General features: G+C 55.1%; 1 protein-coding gene across 1 annotated transcript; it reads left to right on the top strand.

Annotated features, from left to right (window-relative positions):
• The first annotated feature begins 534 nt into the window (after window positions 1-534).
• On the top strand, window positions 535-18,977 carry CSUI_010015 (uncharacterized protein). The gene is made up of 14 exons (XM_068070122.1): window positions 535-3,909; window positions 5,005-5,694; window positions 6,317-6,620; window positions 7,448-7,657; window positions 8,543-9,214; window positions 10,151-10,727; window positions 11,002-11,149; window positions 11,920-12,001; window positions 13,107-13,623; window positions 14,565-15,577; window positions 15,927-16,053; window positions 16,910-16,987; window positions 17,490-17,600; window positions 17,849-18,977. Exons 1-14 carry the CDS (start codon window positions 1,518-1,520, stop codon window positions 18,551-18,553), a joined length of 7,626 nt encoding a protein of 2,541 aa, XP_067917901.1. The 5' UTR covers window positions 535-1,517; the 3' UTR covers window positions 18,554-18,977.
• Window positions 18,978-19,311: the final 334 nt, after the last annotated feature.

Genomic DNA, 19,311 nt, shown 5'->3' with positions numbered 1-19,311 from the left:
CGCGAAAACACGGTGTCTCACTTTGCTGAAAATACTACGGGTGTGACAGAGAGGCTGGGGCGCACTCAAGGATGCTTTCCTCGAAACAAAAGGATCTGACAGTGACAGAAAGGGAGGGGAAAGGAAAACACGGTGTCTCATTTTGCTGACAAGACTACGAGTGTCACAGAGAGGCTGCGGACATGGGTATGTCGACATGTGGTCTACAAAACATACAGGGGTCCCGCTTGTGCACTCAGTATGGCGATCCTAGTATCACTCTGCGCCTGGCCATGCTTTGTTGCATTGCCAGGGTAACACTCTAGCACACCTCTCACCTCCATCGGAGATACCAGCTCCGACGGGGGATAAAGGATGCGCTCTCGTCTCGTGTGGTGTACGAGGCACGCCCTCCTACACGACCGCACGACGAGCAGGCGAGTGGTGCCAGCGGCCATCCGACAACGAGCTCTTCCTTACGCTGGGGCCCGGCGTCGGCTCTGCAGAAGAGCTGGCAAGCTGAGTAAATGCACTATCAGTCCCGCATCTGTTCTATAGTGCGAGCCGGACACACTCCAACACAATAGAAGCCCAGTCCCGGTAGTTGGGACCAGCGTGCTGTTTCGCATTGAGGGAACTGCAGGACCGCGCCCGACGCCGCCGGTCACTATGGCAGAGACTAGCAAGCTGACCCACTTTCTGTTGAAAAAGGCGTACACTAGCCCGCCGGCAGCTTGGAATTGTAAACCAAGCGACCAACTATCGCAAAAACAAGATTTTGGTAGCTCTCGCTCCGAGCACGTGAGCCCCCTCCGACCAGTGATCCGCTGCGAGAAAAATGCATGCCAGCCGTGAGAGATGAGAACCAACGCCGGTGAGTCGGGGGCACTGTCTTCGAAAGGACAGCAGTGGCCGGCCCTTCGTTGTCTTTTGACTCACTGGTGAAGTTCCAGGTAGGTGAGGCAGTTCCACCGGCTTCTGCTGTTGAGTAGGCGGCGTGACGCCTCACGCTCGGAACTCGTTCCAGGCCAGGGCTGGGAGGCCGCCCTTGCCTGCGACGGCACACCCGTCATCGCCCTGGCAAAAAGCGACTAGCATTTTTCCAGGTTCCAACCAGCGGTTCTACCAGTTGGCCACGCCTCTACAAGTAGTGGTACGCTCTAGGTGTTGCTGCGGCTAAGCGCCGAGGACCTTGTCGCGCTTCGGCTAAAGACCTCGGTGCGTCTGGACGCCATGTTTTTCCCGCCTGGGATCCCGCCGCCACGCTTGTCTTCGCTGAGTGCCGGGTGTGCGAATTGTTCTCGCGTCCTTCACTGTTCGGGGAGTCCAGCTCAGCTAGCTACTCAGGTGTGGCCGGTTAGCTGGAGAGCCAAGCGCTCCAGTCTCCTCGCACAACACGTAGAAGTTGCGGCGCTTCCTCTCTTCAGACTCTCCTCTCTCAGTCATGGGGCTCCCAGTCAACCGCCAACTCCGCAAACCCAAAGCGACCGCGTCGACGCCGTTTATGCTACGCTAGCAGTCGGAGCCGCAGCGCAGCGATGGAGTATGCTCTATCAGGTTTTTCCGGGGGATCGGCCCAAGCTGGGTCACCCTGTATCGTTCACCGCGGCTACGAACCAGCCGGTGAAACTGGGTTTTGGGGACTGGCTCGCGACAAAACCCCTGTGAGGGACGGACCATGTTTGGATTTTCGACATCCAGCACCTGTTGCTTCAGAGGGACCCCGGACGTTGCCCAGCGGGTTTCCTGACAGGAACGGCCTGCATTTTCAGAGCCCACTCCCAGAGAGTCGCGGTCCCGCCGCGTCCGGACACGCTCCGGCATCCAATCAAAGGAAGCTGGGCGAAGCAGAGTTGCTTCCCTCTGCCGCAGAGTCTTCATCTTGGTACGGTATCTCCGGTCACCGCAGCAATTCAAGTGCTGACAGCCGACAGAAATTCATCCCGTACTCCCATGGAAACTCCCTCCCACTGACCTACGCCCAAGCAGTTGCCCTCCCGCGCTCACAATTGGCGCCGGGTAAGTGTTCGGTGGACGAGCAGGCACGCGGTGGCTTTTACGTACCTTACACCGCACCTTCGTCCTCCCCACTCCTTGCGCGTCTGCTCCTTTGTATTCTTACGAGCAGGGCAGACGCGTCACGTATATCTGCGCTGCTTCGGCTTGAAGCCCACGCTGCTTCACTCTTGCATGACACGCGGCGGCTCCACATGACGCTGACTGTTCTTGACGCAGTTCTTTGTAACGCTGTTCCCATCGCTGTCGTGGCGTTGAACTCCCCACATTTCCGAAGGCCGAGTACCAGGTCGCCGGTTGTCCGCACAGCCTCCGCCGCAGGCGTCCTCCGGACGGCTGCTTCCCGTTCATCTTGTGCCACGGGCATCCGCCTTGACACGTCGGAGGGTACTCATCGCCATCAGCCCTACACGCTCCGACACTCTGGGGGGCGGAGCCGCAGAAGCAGTCCTCCCTCGGGCAACTTCACACATCATGACGTAGCTTCCGAACGGATTCGACGGGAATGTCCAGACCACGACGGTCAGGGAAGCGCCCCCTCCGGGGCGTGTAAGAATGATTTCTTGGTGGCGGGTGCTGCGCATGCGTGGGACACTGATCATCTCGTTGACTGTAGCTACGGGGGTGACTTTGACAGAAATTCTTTGCGTCCGGAGACAGCAGCCAGGGCCGTCTGCCCCACTGGTGGGACAAGGCAAGAGCAATCCTCGTGCATCTCTACCAGCCGTTTCTCCTCTCGTTCAGTAAGTGTTCCGAGGGATTCTGACTCAATAGTAGCTGGAGACCGGGGAACTGTGACAACTGCAGAGGAAGGACAGGACCCATTTCCAGGGAGAACATTGAGCATGCCTGAAGATGAAGGAGGTGTGAGTGGTTTTCCTGGGCGGCGTGGCCTCTCTGCGATGGTTCAGATTGACTTCTCGAACGACGCCTTTTTTTCTGGTAATGTTTCGAGCCCGTACGCCAGTGGCACTGTGGTAGAGCAGGTCACCGCGAAAGAAGGAAGGGTCTTTCATTCGAGGCACGTTGACCGAGTTGTCCAAGCTATTGTCCAGCCAAGCAGTGCAGCCAGTGCGGGCAGCCCCCTCGAAGGTGGTCTAGACAAAGCCACGGGTGGAGTCATGGAGGACCCCTCCAGGTTTGTCGAAGCTTCGCCTAACTCGTGTACGTCTAGGAGCGGAAAGGCTGCTGCCCATACGTCACGCGGTGCCAGGACGGACGGAGAGAGCGCTGTCAGTTCTACTGAGGCAAATCCAGAGAATACAGCAAACTTGCCAGTCCGGGGCTCCGCAGGTCCCGGTCAGTATGCCGCAGACTTGTGCAACGCAGACCGCGCTGCTGCTTCAAATTCTTGCGTTTCCTCATTTTCACGAGGATATGGACTTATGAAAGGAGACGCTGTGTCGCCGGAGCTCTATGGAGACGCTGAGCACTCATCGTTTGCGAGGATGAGATGTTTGCAGTCCACCGGGGTGTCGAAAGAGTCAATACGAGGCGGGAATGTGTCGCTGCTGGTGGGGGAGTGCGGTACGAGACGGCATCTCCGCACTGGAGTTCCCTCGCATTCGGGACAGCCCTCTTGCGACCCAGGAGCGACCAGTGCAGAGTCTTGGAGTTGTCGGGTTAGAGGGGGTGGATTCCTGCGCGCAGGGAACGGTGGAGGCCTGCGGTCCGCGCCGCCGCGACCTTCGCTGGTTGTAGGGCAGCCGTTTTCGGCAGTCTCTCGATTGGTGTGCATGCAGGTCTACACGTCTGTGTGCGTTTGCCTGGATTTGGTTTTGATCGCCCCTCACTGGGTAGAAAGACTCGTTGGTCTCCTTCACGCGGTCATCCGGCGGTCGAGCGTCCACGAGGACGCTGTGTTCCGCAGCTTTGCATGTGACTGTCTCCAGGAACTGGAAAAAAGTTGCCCGGGTGAGGAAAGTACGTAGTACGTAGCAAGGGGTGACCGACACAGGTGTACGTACGTAACTTGCCACTTCTGTGGAGAGGGTTGCCGCCGCGTGACGCCGGCACACACCCGTTCGCGTGATGCGGTACCGAGGTGGTGGTCTAGGCTCGAGCCACCCCATAGAGTCAGCGGGGCAGCACGGACACAGCCCGCACGTGTTTCCATGACTAATCGCACCTTGTTGAGTACTGGCCAATAGAAGATAAGTGTCGAGTTACAGGAAGGAGCCTGTTTAGGTGGTAGCGATCAGTGCCCCTTCAAGGTATCCCGCTTGTTCCATACTACGGTGAGTACGCGGGCCCGCTTGCATACTTGTCAATAGCACACGGGGGTCACCTTTGTCAGCGCCCACGTATAGTTTGCACGTACGACCGTACCCGTAGGGAATGAACTCCGCATTGTGCACGTTTGTCCCACCCGTGTCTGGGATCACATTCGCTTTCCAAGGATGCGAGTAAAAGAGGACATCATCTTGTCCCTGTGAGAGTGAATTTGTTGTGCCGGATGTTCTAGTCTGCGTCGTCTGTAGTACCCGACGTGTCGGTTATGTGCCTCTCTAAGGGTCAGCGAAGCCACCGCCCGACGATAGATCAAGCGGAGAGTGATACCAGCCAAAACCAGAAATAAGTCTCACCGAGCCCACGAGCTTCACAGCCACCCTTACCCGAGGGCCGAAAGGCGGCTGACGGGCTTGGGGAAAGTCGTCCGCTTTTTCCTTTTCCGGTGTGCTATATAATACTGCGCTGAGCGTTGCAGGTGTGTTCGGGCGCGCTGTGAAGGCGTTCCCAGATTCTCCTTGGATTGATTGGTTCATAGGCAAACTCTCGCTTTTGTCCGAGCCCGCTACGAGTCAACTGGAAACAACTCGTGGGTCTCGTTTCCTCCGCCGCCCCACTGCAGGACCTATAGCCTTATATTTCTCCGCTTCATATTCACCATGTGGTTGAAACCGTCAGAAGAAGGCGACCGCTCCGAGAAAAGTCTCTTGATTTCTAGTTAGCTTGTTTTTGTGTGGTACGGTCGCCCTTTCTCTTCGCATGTATTTGTGTCTCGGGCAGGTCTCTTATCTGCTTTTCTCGGCCCTAACTGGTTTGCTGGACCAGGTTGGGTTTCGACGTTAAGCACTCGCAGTCTCGAACGGCCCAAAGAGTTTTATCCGGGCACCGTGAAGGGTTCGCGGAAGTCATCTCGGTTTCGGTCGCTTCTGCTCTCGTCTTCAATCTCTCCTCAACGTGACGGGTGCTTTTACCTCGTCGAGTTGCTCCAAACGGAAAGGCAACATGTAGCAGAGGCCTATGCAGGCTTGTTGCTCACAGCGGCTAGGCACACTACAGAAATGCTGGTGCAAGAAGCCGTGTCCACTTCCGTTTCTGTGGGATCCACGCGCTTGAATGTCCCCACTGAAACCAAAGTGACGGACTTCGAGCGCGAGGAGCGACGTAGGTGGGACAGTCTGGGTGCGAAAGAGGCAAAAGGGTGCGGCCAGCTGGCAGGTAATCAATGCTGGAGAGCGACGCCTGAGTGTCTTCCTGCACAGTCGTCCGGGGAGCCTCGGGTTTACTGCCATCATCGTGGGGCATCACCTCAACGAGAAACTGGGGAAGTGAAGGGAACGGAGCCCAAGAGCAGAGGTGCTTGGGACAGGCCGGTCGTCAAGAACGCTGGCTCCGAGGAACGATCGCAAAGCGGAGCTTTTAGAAGACGGAAGGCTTCGCTGATGGAAAGAGTCTGTCGGGGTGGCTTCAAAAGTGAGCGTGACGTCATCAGCAGAGAAAACACTGACGGCGGAGTGCACTCTGGGAGACAGGCGGTGCCACATGGTGACAAAGCACTGCATCCCATTCGCGCGTGTGTTTCTTCGCTGGTTGTGTGGTTAACCGTTCTGTGTAGTTGTATCTTCTCTTCTCTCCACGTAGATTCTGTTTTTCCGCGGCGTGTTAGAGCTTCTTTTGGTCTGCTGGGCGGACTTTCTGTACGGGGGGACCGAAAGCCGGAAAACTGCTGTCCGCAGGTTCTGTGTTCCTCAGGTTGCTTCTGCGGCCATTCGCAGCAGCGCAAGCGAATCCCGTACGGATGCTGGACATGATACTGTGAGCTTCCCAAGCTAGGGCGCTGGGAAGCGGGCGCTAGCTGGCGGAGTAGTACAGAGCCTCTCCAGCAGAACAACTCACTTTTCGGGCATCTCTGCAGAGGCACTTCCTGGCCTCGGAGAGAGACACAGAAGTGGACCCGTTCTCCGGGGGCGTGCTCTTTTCGACCCCTCGGTCATTTCTTTGGTGATGTTACTTCTGTAGGTGTTTCATGTCGAGAACCCCAGAATATATGACCCCTTAACCGACCGTCTTCGTTCGTGCGCTGACTTGTTTACAGTCCCGTCCGTGGGTATTTCCGTCGTTCCTCTCCTTCCTCTTGAGTATTCGTCCTTCGAAACCAGACTCGGGGGCAGCGCGTCCGTCCATCTCCGAGCTCTGTCCTCTTTCTCTGGTCCTCAGGGGGGGCTCCACCCCTCACCGTTCTTGTTTTCTTCGCAGCTGGCGCAGTTCCCGCCGCCTCGGCTGCCTCGGCAGTTTGTTTCTAGCTTGGCCCGAGCGCTGGCAGTCGTGCTTGACGGCTTCTGGTGGTTTGGCGAGTGGACACAGCTACAGATTGCCCACAGCCTCATCTTTTTCTCCAGGTCCGCAGGAAAGCCAGAACTCCTGCGAGTTCGCTGGTGACGGTGTACAGCAGGAAGAATGCCCAGCAATACGTGAACAGTCACGACGAAAGCAAGAAATAGATAAGCACGTAGTTTGGATGACCAAGGGGGCAGGATGCGAACCCTGTTTCTTGCTGACGAGGCAGGAGCGGCCCGGCCGACGACTGTCTGCGATGTGCTTAGGCAGCTCTACGCAGTGTCGTCAGCACCGGAGCCCGGCGGCCACAGGACTGTTGAGAGTGTCTCAGATTATAGTTGGGCCCTCTCCTGTTAGTATCACAAAGATCGGCAGGCCCGCGCGGCCCATGAGCCCGAAAGCTGTCAAGTTGCCCAGGTTCCTTGATTGTACAAACAAGGTGTAATCGTAGCGGGTTCACCGGGACCCGTCCCATCTTCACTACGGCATACAGTCCCTGCATGGGCTGTATTTGGCACGGAGCCGCCGGGTGTGTCTTTATGAGTAAGAGCGCGCCGGTGTCCACCTTACAGTAGAGCTGCATTGCTTTTGTTCGTCACAAAGAGTTTAGTAAGCCTTCCCCCCACTTAGCGAGAGGATACGTCTCTGTCTGCAGGTGTGAGTGTCGCACTGTGTCCGGTATTGCCGACCAGGAGCGGACACGTGCACAAGCTCGTGTGTGTCCCTGGACGCCGCTGCTGCTTGTCCGAGCTCTGACTTCTTCCCAGGAAAAGGAGTCCACTTCCTGGTGCCGTCCGTCGCCGGGGAGATGGTGGTAGTGCGGAATATTGCTTCAGTCTGGTCAGAATCTGGGTGTCAATCTCCGTGTGTTGCTTGACTTTCTTCTCAGGCTGCTAGGACTCCCTCCGTCTGTAACCGTGGATCCTCTGTTGCCTCTGTTATACTCTGACCGCCCCCCCCTTGTACATGCGTACCTTCGACTTGTAGTGGTCTACCCACACACGCTCAACCATGTCGTCGTCCGCCTCGTCGAGCAGAAGGTCAAGGATCTTTCGACAAACCAGAGCCTGAAGCCATATTTCAGGATTCTGGCCCTCAGGTAATTCTTTGCCCCGTGAATGATTTGGAGTCTCCTGGAGTATACTTAGTGATGCATTCAACCAGTCCGGTGACCGGTGAGCGTGCACTCCCGACGAATGAACTCCAAGACATGAGAAAGCGACTACTCGGACTCCAGCGTCCCTCTGTGACGTGGAGGTGCAAGCTCATACGTACCCACAGATAAGGGAGGAGACGGTCAAACCCTTTACTTTTTGAGACACATCAATTTCAGTTTACAAGGTGTAATTTCGTCTCTCCTACGCCTACAGGCTTCCAACCTCCATCTTCTTACTGCAGCCTTCCTTCTTGAGGAGTAGACAATTTGTTCGGTTTTCATTGCTGTTCCCTTCTTCAGTTGGTCTCTCGTGCACTGGCAGAAAACCAGTGGGAGCCGCGGTATACCTCCTGCTTGAGGAGAGCTCCTCGGGCCGGTGGTTCCCGTCACGGCCGGCAGACAGGACGCCCGCAGCCGCCTGTTTACTGCCTTGTTCAAAACACCGTGTGCTCCACTGGTGTCTTCGCACTGTATTGCTGCTCCTTTCCTTTTGGTTGTCTGTCGTGTATGTCACGTCAGTCGCTACTGCCAGGGCTGCTACAGCGGTGTAAAAGCAAAGTTTCTTGCTGTCGCAACGTTGTAGCCACGTCTGGACATATCGGTGCCAGGCTACTGTGAAGTTGTGATGTGGAATAGTTATCTGGGCGGCGTGCGGCGAGGCTTTCAAGGTGACAGTTTTCGTGTCCCCCTTTCTGCTGCCTGACGGCCGTCGGAGGGGATACTCACATTGATAGGATGCTGTGGCGACGGTTGGCTGATTCGGCAGTCACGCTGGACTTTCCCGATGCATGTCGGACTCAAGTGGACTTGCGACTCGGCTTTTTTCAGGTGGCTCCTCGCTCTGTTCGACCTCCCATTGTTTGCACCAGTCTTCTTCCGTTCCCCGCCCTCGTTCCTATACCCAGCAGAAGGCGACAGCACCGAGGTAAAAGAACAGCTGCTTCAACTTCTCCTTGTCTTCTACCGGCGCCGGAGTCTTTATCTGGCGGCAACAGCCATAGAGCTCAAACGAGTCGGGCAAAACTTTCCCAGCAGAGTAGCGGTTGTGGAGGGACGAGCACTTCGCGACGCTTGGAGAACCCATGCAACGGAAAGGACACACTCGGGAGAAGCAGCGGCAGGAGCCGTGGATCTCGAATGTTTCCAAACATACAGGGATGAAACGCCGGCTACTGCCGCAAGGAAAGCTTTTGCTGTTGGTACAGTTCGCCCGAGAGGAGGTTCGGACAGAGGTGTACGAGTGAGCTCTCTGGCACCACGAAGGCGTTCAGAAGAAAGGCGGAGCTTTTCGCATGGCGATAAAGGAGAGGGGAACATAGTGCCTCGGGCCTGTTTGCCGGGGAACCTGCTGGATGTTTGCGAAGTACTGCAAGAGTTTCGATACAGCCCGGAGCCAGTGGGAGCGCACGCAGTGGTGTACCGTTTCTTACTTCGTCTGCTTCTGTTCCCTTGTCAGTCCCTTCGGGACAAGGTCCATGCTTTTATTTGTGAGCAGCTGAGGTAAGAATGACAGACAAAGGACGCCTGGTAATGTGTCTCAGTCTTGCGTGCTTTGGTGGCTTGCCGCACGTTCTCTCACTGCGTTAGTCCGAAGGTCTAGGAAAGGCGCATCCGAGGTATACCTCTCAGCAGTGTCCGCTCAAAAACTGGCCTGTCCCTTGGACCAAGAACCTGAGTGCCGTCTCACCACGGCGGCCTGTCTTCGAACCTGAGGTAGAGAGCTGGCGTCTGCACTACTTCACTGAAGCTCGTAGGGTAGCTCTTGTTAGAAGAGTCGACGACTACGGGGGACTTCCCGGCCCAGCTGTCTGCCACGCGAGACCGAGAGCGCGTGCAGGTTTTTCACCGCTGCATTTCTTAGCTCGTTCGGCTCAGGTCCGAGGGGATTGAAGGCGCGTGCTTGTTCATGAGGACCAACGAGAGAGTTAGGCGTTTTCTATCACATCATCACGGGAGTGCGCAGTAGATGAGGAGTGTTTTGCCGGCGCACTTGGTGACCGGCAGAGTAGAAAACAAGAGGGGGAAGCGCACCGCAGCAGCTCTAGGGTAACGACGTCCGCCGTAGCCCTTCAGTAGAACACACGTTTACGAGCTAGTCGAAGTTGGTAAACACAGGAGAAAATCGCGCGCCTTCTCGTTTCCGAGGAGGGGTAGTTGAGACGGTGCTTTCTTTTCAGGGTTGCTTGTCTGCAGTGCTCTTGCCCGTCTCCGCGCAATGTCCGTCGTAGCTTTCATCCCATCGAGTGATCAGGTCGTCAGCCGCGTCCTATCAAGGCCGGTTCGGCACTCAATGAAAAAGTCTGTTGCACTAGCAGAAAACCAGTGACTGAGGTGCCCCTGTCAAGCCGTTCTCACTCCTCCCTGACAATTCTTAGTGACTCTGTTTGGAGTGGGTTCTCGCTGTCTTCTTCACTCGGCGTTCTATTTTACCTGCAGGACTCATTCCGCATTGCTTATGGCTAGCACGCTAGCGCTGCTGCACCATCTCTCTAAGTGTCGCACAGGGATCCATGACAGGCTTCTGTCGTTTGGTGGTAGTTCTTCACTGCTTTCAACTTCCGCGTCTCCGCCCTCGTCCCCCTGCTCAGCTGTTGGCTCCTTACCTCCTCACTCTGTCACTGCTCGGTTTCGTCAGGGATCTTCTTTTCCACCGCCACGTCAAGCTCCGTGTCTTCTCCCTTACCTCGGCTACGGTCCGCCTCCCGTGCTCGATGGTGCGCTCCTTTGGTGGACAGCGCTGATTGACTCCCAGTCAGCTGCGGCATTCTCTTTGTTGTTGTCATTGGGGGAATTCGTGAAGAGGCTGGAGCCGCCTTCTCATATTCCACAGTTCTTTCCGCTTTTGCTGCGTCTAGCCGTGGAGCCTGTCGTACCTGCAAGCATTGTGCTTCAGGCGCTCCACCGACTCGTCAGGGCATCTGCGTCAGGGGGAGCCGCTGCCGCGGCAGGAGTTGCCGATGTGATGCAAGATCAGTGGGAAACAGGAATGAAAGTGCTGGCGATATGTAAAGAGGTATGCCTAACTACAATAGGCCTCGAGCTTGCCATATCGCGTGCTGCACGTCTTGAATCAGCCACATCCGGTCGTGCACCTCGCTGCGTGGTTGTTGACACAGGCAGTCACGAATCTGCCGGTGGAAAGTGTCCCAGTGGACTGACGAACGCGTGTACCTCCTACCATCTCTAGCCAAGGTCGGGTGTGAAGATGGACGTTTGTATCTCCGCGAAAAAAAAACAGACCGGGATATCTTACCGTTCACGGTCGTTCTGCGTGTCGGCGGTTGCAGCTTTTGCTGAAGCACAGCCAGGCTGGGCTGTACGAGGGCATGAGCCAGCTGCTGCTCCAGCTTTCCGAGATCACTGCATGCATTGACGTCCGGGACAATGCTGTCTTGCTTCTTAAAGTCATCACGCATACAGGCCAGATGCCTCTCAGTAAGTGCGACTACCCCACGTCACATATAGCACCCAGCCTACTGGCTGTATTTGCCATTCTGACGCTGAACGTTTGACTACCATTCAAGACGGGGGGAGCGGAGTGCTCGTGCGAAATGTGGTAGCCTCTTGCATATGACCAACGACGGGATCTGTGCTCCGTCATTCAGACTGCACCCGTGCACACAAACAGAACACTCGCATGCGTTCTGAAGAACGAGGTGACATCCGAATAAGAGAGTCCTGCCTTCCCCTCTGTTCTCCACGGCTGAAACTGTCGAGGCTAGCATGCTGTGGGACTGAGGCGGGGCACGTGGTTTCCCCGAGTGCCCAGAGCACCCTATGCTGCTGCCGAAACTGAAAGGCGCTAGCCCGAAGGCATTTACAGTCGCACGTGACACTCAGGGTCCAGCCATGGAGGGCATTACAACTTTGTTTCTGTTCAGACACTGAACTTTCAAAAGTATCGGCAGCAACTTCCCGGCATCTACTTGTCTGTTGATGTCCTTAGCTGCGCTTTGTTTGTCTGCTGGGATGCTTGCGTTCTCGTCGTCTTTTTGGAGTTGCATAAATGTATGCGGTCTGTGTGAGGTTTCTCGCCCTCCAGTGCGTCCTGGTGGAGGACGACGTGAAGATTATTTTCAGGCGCAGGCTTGACCAGGAGACTGGTGTGGTATGTCGACTCCTGCTAGCAGTTTACACTCTCGAGGGCAATCCCTTCTTGCCTTCGGCGGATTCTGTGGTCCGACTGGTTTTTTGCAACCTCACAGAAGCTCTATTATCGCGCGCAGAACACCAAATGATTCCTTTGATGCACCGCCATCTGACCTGTGTCTCCCCCCCGACATACAGGTGAGCCGTTGGCCGAATCTAGCCTACAGGGATGTGCGCAGATGGTGGTGGAGGGCGTGCTGAGAGTCGCCAGGCAGTTTCTCGGGAGTCCTGCAGCGAGTTGCGAGTACTCACCTCGAGTCCCTCTTCTTTCTGCTGACTGGAAGACCGAGTCGCCGTGATTGGCCAGCGTGCGGGGATGAGGCTCGGATGGCCGTGGCATTCATGTACCTGACACGATCACAACCTCTATGCATCATCTCACAGCCAAGGACGTCTTTAATGTACTCAGGTCCAAGTGCTATGTAGGCGCTCACATGTGTACTACTGACTCCATCCCCAGTCCTGTACTTCCGCGCCAGGCACAAAGACAATATCAAATAGAGCATGCCGGCACATACTCCTGTCTCCGGGGTACGTATGTTCACCCCACGCGAACGCCTAGGACATCTGCTCACACTCGCCTCGGGGAACTCGCTCTTTGGATGACACAAAAACCCGTGTTTCACTTTTACGCCCCACGCAGTGGATAGGCAAAGCACATCAGAATACTGCTGGGCAAGCTTGTCGAGATATGTTGTCACTTTCCTGCATGGCGCATTTCAGCTCCGGACATTCTCGGGGGTGCGGTGGGACGGCGCAGGGTGCCGTTGCGAGTCAGCCACGGAGAGACCTTAGTGCAAGGGAACTGAATTCTTTCCTCTCCGGTGCGCGACGGGGGAGACAGCGCGTTTGACAGAGACACAAATGCTTTCTTATTGTGTTGGCGGCGTCGGACACTCTGAGGAAATCCTTACATCATACTCGTGTGGGTCGCGGTGTCTCTCGCACGATTGCTATGGGCTTGAGAACAACGGCTGACACCCTGCAGCTACTAAAGGCGAACAACCGCTGTCGCATCTGTTTCTCCTTTTGCGCACGCGTTCGTTGTCGCAGACTTTGCGGTTCGGCACTGTCAGCTCTGCTGTCTAGGGAGAGCAGCATCTGCTTTTTCTTGGTGTAGCGGACGGGGGGTCCTGTTTCTGTCCCACCCTTTTTGGGCCTGAGGCGGAATGAGCAGGTGAACTATCCATGCTTTCCGCACGTCATCTCTGCCTTGGTATCTGTCCTGGTCTTTTGCGTCTAGAATCGACGGCTTCTTGCCTTTCCTCACGTTTGAGAAATCTTGCCGCGAGCGTCGGGAAGTGTGCGGCCTCTTGGATCATCAGGCTGCTTTTTTCCTTTCCACTGTCTTCCACACACCTGGAGAGGAGGAAGCCATCGCTGACGTGTTCGTTTTCCTTCGCTCGGACACGTGCCAGCGTTCAAGTTACTCGAGTTTACTGCAACACTGTGGCGGTAGTGGTGCCGGTAAATATGACACAATGTCGCTGCACAAGGGACTACAATCTATTTCTCCTGGGTACCACTGGACAGGGCACGAGAGAGATAAGAACCAAGCTGGACAACAAATGGTTCAAGCAAGAAGGGAAAAATGTGAAAGGCTTCTTCAGGCGTTCTCAAGGTTTTACGCTGTCTGCTACGAGTCTGATCGCAAAACAATAGCGATGCTAAACGCCGTTCACGCTTCCCGAACAGGGTCTACTAGTAAAAGCAGCTACCCAGGAAATCTGAGTCCGCCCGGGTCACACAATGTGGGACAGGTACGTTCTTTGCTTGCGGGTCAGGTGGAATCTGCACTGGCTGTCACCGTATTCGTCTGGTTCAATTCAGAGCTTGGAAAACTCAGGATCGAGTAGATCACGATGTGTCTGAGCAGCTGCCGAAGCTTTGATGTCAGTGATCACCAGATTAGGTGCTTACGCCTATAGGTGAAAGGTGACTGAGGGGATGTGTCCTGGCTTTGTGCATCTTGACAAAAGGATCACAGATATGTTGCCGCGACGTCGGTCCGGAGAGCTCCTATCGGCTCTGCTTTCAGCTGTGACTGTTTATTCGGTTGTTCGCAAACACCACATGCAGCCCCTCGCAAGAGCACTGGAGGGCCTTGCCTCTACAATGGTCGCAGCCTTCGAAACACGCGGCCCCGTAGGAAGCGGGGGGGTCTAAGGACATGCTTGGTTTTTGAAGGCTTTTCAAGCTAAGCTGTATTGATGATAAGTATACAGAACTGGGAGGAGGCAACAAGGACTTCACATTCTCGAGTGAAACACATACGGTTGCCGCTTTCCTGAGATTCCTGGACGGCCTTCAATCAGCTTCCATACACTGAAAGCCACGTGTGTTTCGCTGTGCCATTAGCCCAACACCTTGCAGATTTGTTGCAGAACTAGTCGGTCTCTACGAGCAGAACTCTTTTTCAGCAGTCGTGGGCGGTCCGGCTGCTGTACCCTTTTTGCACTGCCTGCACACCTGTTTTTCTGTCTGCGCTCTGTCATTGAGCAAAAGCCGGATTGAGGAGAGGTGAAAACAGTGACATGTGGCAAAGGAACGTGCCGACGTCCGTTAAGATGTGACGATGCGTTGGGGCTTTTGAGCCATTTCTGGAATGATGCAAAATTTCTAGTTTGACGTTTGTTCGGGGACCAGGAGTTATCACATGGTATTGCATTCTCTTCGGGAACCGCGTCTTGTGCGTTCTCAGACCAGCGGCAAAGGAATTCACTCCAGCGATGTAAAACAGCTTCTTCGTACAGCCCTGCCTCTCTCGGTGATTGCCGGCCCAGCCGAGGAGTCTCAGGGGAAGCGTCATCACAGTGGTGCGTATTCCGGTCCTTCCGCCGACGTTCCCGAGCTTGCCTTAGAAAACGCAGGCCCTCAGCGTGGACGATCTTCTTCCCCGGTGCGCTGTGAACACGCGACTACTGTCACAATGGCCGTTGGAAGTCCGCGGCACTCCTTCTGTCCTTCGGCCGAAGCGTGCGCTGATATCTTAGCGTGCTATCGAGCTTTTGTAGCAGCGACTCCCTTCTACATCCGCATGCCATTTTACATTCGCTTCACTAAGCGAAACAATATGGGTATGCTGTGGTCACAGACTGCTAATCGTCCCTACTATGGTTCCTCTGAGTCCTCTTCTTCGTCTGATCAAGGATTGGTGAACGGCAGAGTGCGAGTAGCAGCGCGCCCCAGCCCGAAACCCTTTATGCCTCAGTACCGTGCGCGGCGGGCCCAGAAGATGCACTTCGGGAAGTCCCCCGTGGTCCCTGCGGCAGACGGGAGTGAACACGATGTGCTCCCTGCGGCGTCGAACCAAAGTAGTTGGAGCTTGCTCCCAAGTGGTCGGAGCATGAGTTTTGCGACAGCCTGCCTTACCTCTCCTGTCAGCAGAGTGCTTGAAGGAGCAGAGAGCGCCGGCGGACTGGAGAGAGGAGTAGAGGAAGGCGGTCCAGCGATGAAAGACGGGTGCCGAGACGGACGTGGAGTACTGACAAGCAATAACAATTTTCTCAGCCTAAGCGAACTGTATGGAATCGAGTTGAACTTTAGTCAAGTTCAGGACTACATGCCGATGCGGAGCGTGCGGTTACCATTCCTACAAGACTGGGCGGCACTCCCAAGGATACGACGTCGGAGCAACGAAGCGGGCTGCGAAAACGATGTCGAAGCTGAAAAAGAGGCGCATGCATTCCCATTCATGTACAAGATTGTCCTCAAGTACGCATTTTTGACCTGACAGTGTGCGGCCCTTAACCAGAACCTCAGCATCGCTGCCGGACTGCATTTATAGACTCTCCACGAAAAGGGATTCTGAACCGTCAAGGGCAAGCGTATGCACGGGACTGGATGCGTTACGGCCCCGCAGAGGGCAGCTGCGGGGAAAACAAAGTCCGTCTGCTCTGCTGTCGAAGCGTCTTAGGGAGCTGATGAAGGAAGTCGATCTCACAGAGTGCGAATAGCCGTTCCTTACTGCACTGCAGTGAGTACCAGCCCGCGACCTGGGGTTGTAGCGGGCACACCTCAACCAAGTTGGGCTCACCGTGAGGTATTCTGATTCTCTGTGCAGGCTCCAGCCGAAAGAGCCGGTCCCAGCGAGCATTGCCGTCGATGTGCGGTTCAACGACGCGGCCGGCGGGCTATTCTTCGGCCAGCTGGAAACGTTTTCGATCTCCTTTCAAGATCTGTTCTTGCCCGTAAGAAGAGTGACTGGGAGCCGGGGGCAGTTCCTGTGTGACGTCGATTCCGCCGATCATACAACTGGTGCAGCTGCGCTCATACAAGCTTTCCCAGTCAACACCCGTCTACGTTGTCCTCTATTACACAGAACAGTTGAAAAAAACTGGAAGGGAAGGTGTGTGCCGCGGTTTACTGTTGGTTGGACTCACGGCGTGAACCAGACTATAGAGTGACGAGAAAAAAGACTGTGCCAGCGTAAACGGTCAGCAGTCAGCTAGTTTCTCTTCCTCATTGCGTGCTCGCAGCGAGCTGATCCACATTCCAGATCCCGGGGTACAAGGGAAAAGTGTGTTTTTCTCAGCAGCGGTCTCCTTTCTAGCGACAGGACGGCGCACTGTGGGGATGTACAGAAAGGTCGCTCCCGTGCCACCTGGTTGTTCGTGTCGCCGACAAGTGCATGTCTGACATGTGTCACTCCTGCATCACCCTGCGATCTCGGCTGTAGTACTGAGTTGTTTTTACACGGTAACATATGCTTCATATACGGAAGGATCCAAACAAAAGGCGAGGGCGACGTTGCGAATCTACCGACATATCCGGATATGCATTAACGCGTATGCGTAGAGTTTCCAGGCCATCTAGGTTGCTAACATCTGCAGGCGGACACAAGCCCCAACTCGGAGTATTTATTGGTATAGAGAAATTGCCGGCGTGGAGCGGTCCAGCTTGGTGAGTTCCGTTACACACTGGTCACCAGGCCAGTGGTGGCCGCAAGTCTTTGGGGAGATTGTCGAAACGACTGTTTATCGAATGCCTCCGCGAAATCTTCGGTAACCCTGCCGTTCGTAACTGCGTTCTTTTACGTTTATTTAGGTTTGCGCTCCTCGTGAGCTTTGGCGGCCACTGTTCCAGCATCTTTGGGCGGACCCTACATTAGCACGCTCAGTCAAGGTCAGGGGGAGACCCAGGAGGATGGCCCACGGAGTTTGTATGGAGGCCCATTCAATTTTCTCAGACAACTAGTGCTTCTAATTGTGGGCCCTGTTTTGCAGCATAGCAGTCACCTCTGGACTTTGTACCTGCATCTTCTTCGAACGCTGTTAAGAGTACGCGGGGGATAGTCCTTGTACGGGTGCACATATTTCGTAAATCCGCACTGAGCGTAGACACCTGCGCGTTGAAAGCTCCTTTGTTTAGCTTCGGGAGGTGGTGGCACCACACTATATCCTTCATATGAGACGTAGGTGGCAGACATTAGCGGGACTTTCTAGGCTACGTGGTGACTCGACCCCGTTTCTTGGGTCTTCGACATGCGAGCGGGGCAGAAAACCAGCCGAGTTCGTGCACCCTTCGACTGCAAGAACTGCCCTTTGCAGGTAAGCGGACAACCGGTGTGCGGCGCTCATCTTCCTGCAGCTAAAGGAGTGCTGTCGCATGCTTTCTGACGTGTCAGATTCTCGAGTTCGATAGCAGCACCGTTACGAGGATGATCGAGATGACCCTAAAACCCTTCCTTATTGATGAGCCTACGTCAGACGATTCTGAAGACTTCGATTTTGAACAGGTATGTTGTGGAACTATTGTCAGGTGAAGAAAGGTTCTGTCGCTACGTTTTGCCAGCTCTTTGGAGTCACAGGAAACAGGCGGCAGTCACCCACGGGCTGTCGCCGTGCGCTTGGCATGCCAGTGAATATGGGCCATCTTGCACTGCAGCGCACGCACATACTCGGCAAAACGCGAACAAGTATACTTTTTCGCCTGGACGCACTTTCACGGTCAACAGGGTGACCATCTTCCACGTGTGTGTTGCAGGATGAGTTTTTCTTGAAGCCGGAGATAAATGTACGCTCGACACGCAGTTCTTCGAGTGGCAACCGCAGATCTCCGTCAAGAACGACTAGTGACAGTTCTGGGTCACACCCAAGCAGATTTCGAAAGAAAAAGCAGCGACGGCATGGTCCCGGACAAGCTCACCAGCCAGGCCAACGCGACAGCACGAAAAACCACAGGCACCGCAAGCCGACTACAAGCCGCAGTCGGTATGAAAAAGCGGACAGCGAGATATCAAGCCAGGAATCACAATCTGTCCTGAGTGACTGTTCTGCGCGGAGGTTCCCTCGGCGTCGCAGGGACTCTTCCGATGAACCACCACGGCATCTCGTCGATAGCAGCAGCGAACATGACAGCACGGATCTCACGGAGGATGGCTATACAGAAACGGGCCAGCTGAGTGACAGTTCGTACTTCGTTGACGAGTACTTTTCACGAACTGGCGAAACGTCTCCAGACGGGAATGACGGAAAACACGGGCAGAACCGCCGAGATCAGAGAACGCAGACACGGGTCGCCCGTGTGGTTATTTTTATACCTCCAAGGTACCACCTTCTTTTGAAATTCAGTGTGTCGAGGATCACGTCAGTAGTTCGTATTGCGACTGACCGTTATCAGCTGCTGGGGTACATGGATAACTTTTTTGCGGCGAGCTCCCGGCTGGTGGAGGTTAAACGACTCACTTGACGTAGCGCACTTCAGGATGGCTCCCCCGGTCAGAACTGAGAATGCAAGGCCGGAGCAGCATGCCCAAAAGCAAGGATTGCAGGTTTCCTCTCTTCAAGCAGCAGTTCCTTGCATTCAGGAAGTGTTGCTCCGGTGGTAGTCAACCCTGTCATGCTCCGCGCCCCTTACCGATCCGATCATCTTGTATCTGTTCACTCACCAAGTTTTTCTGACGTATTCCCTGCTGTTTATGTACTGCTGTGGAGCACGTCGGTACAGCTTCTACTTGCGAGTCCAGCATGGGTGCCATATTGGTGAACTAGCAAAAACCGGAAAAAAACGCGTATGCGATGACGCTGAAGAATCTGTAGTTCTCTGAGCGCCTTATGAGTCAGCCTCGTGATGACGAGGCAGACGAAGGTTCAGGTCTGTAGTAACAAAGCCCTTTCAAGAGCCCTCGTTTCAATTAATCGATGTTTGGGTGACAGTCCCACAAATCTGGTATTGAGCATAACGCCGGCTGAGGTGCAGAAACTGAGATGGAGTGAGGAGTCGGCTTCCGTCGAGGGGAAAGCAATAACAACTGACTGGATCCGTAACGTGTTCGACGGTTTTGCCTGCCATTCTAAGGTGTGTACTGCCCGACACCCATGAAACTGTCGTAGCAGATGAGATGGCCTATAGGCTGTGCATCTCCACAGGAAGTCAAGCAAACCGGGATTTCAGTCGACATTATTTTGAGGCAAGACTCTGTTGCTTCCCTCCAACGAAAAGCGCGT

Source organism: Cystoisospora suis (genome assembly GCF_002600585.1).
Source record: "Cystoisospora suis strain Wien I chromosome Unknown contig_6540, whole genome shotgun sequence".
NCBI classification, from domain to species: domain Eukaryota; phylum Apicomplexa; class Conoidasida; order Eucoccidiorida; family Sarcocystidae; genus Cystoisospora; species Cystoisospora suis.
This window is presented reverse-complemented; position numbering and strand designations above follow the sequence as displayed.

Excerpts from the sequence above, each read along its gene's own strand:
- CSUI_010015 (XM_068070122.1), top strand. The coding sequence starts at position 1,518 with ATGGAGTATGCTCTATCAGGTTTTTCCGGGGGATCGGCCCAAGCTGGG. Across the intron at positions 3,910-5,004 it reads ACTGGAAAAAAGTTGCCCGG|GTCTCTTATCTGCTTTTCTC; the intron begins GTGAGGAAAGTA and ends TGTCTCGGGCAG. Across the intron at positions 5,695-6,316 it reads CTGTCGGGGTGGCTTCAAAA|TCCCGTCCGTGGGTATTTCC; the intron begins GTGAGCGTGACG and ends ACTTGTTTACAG.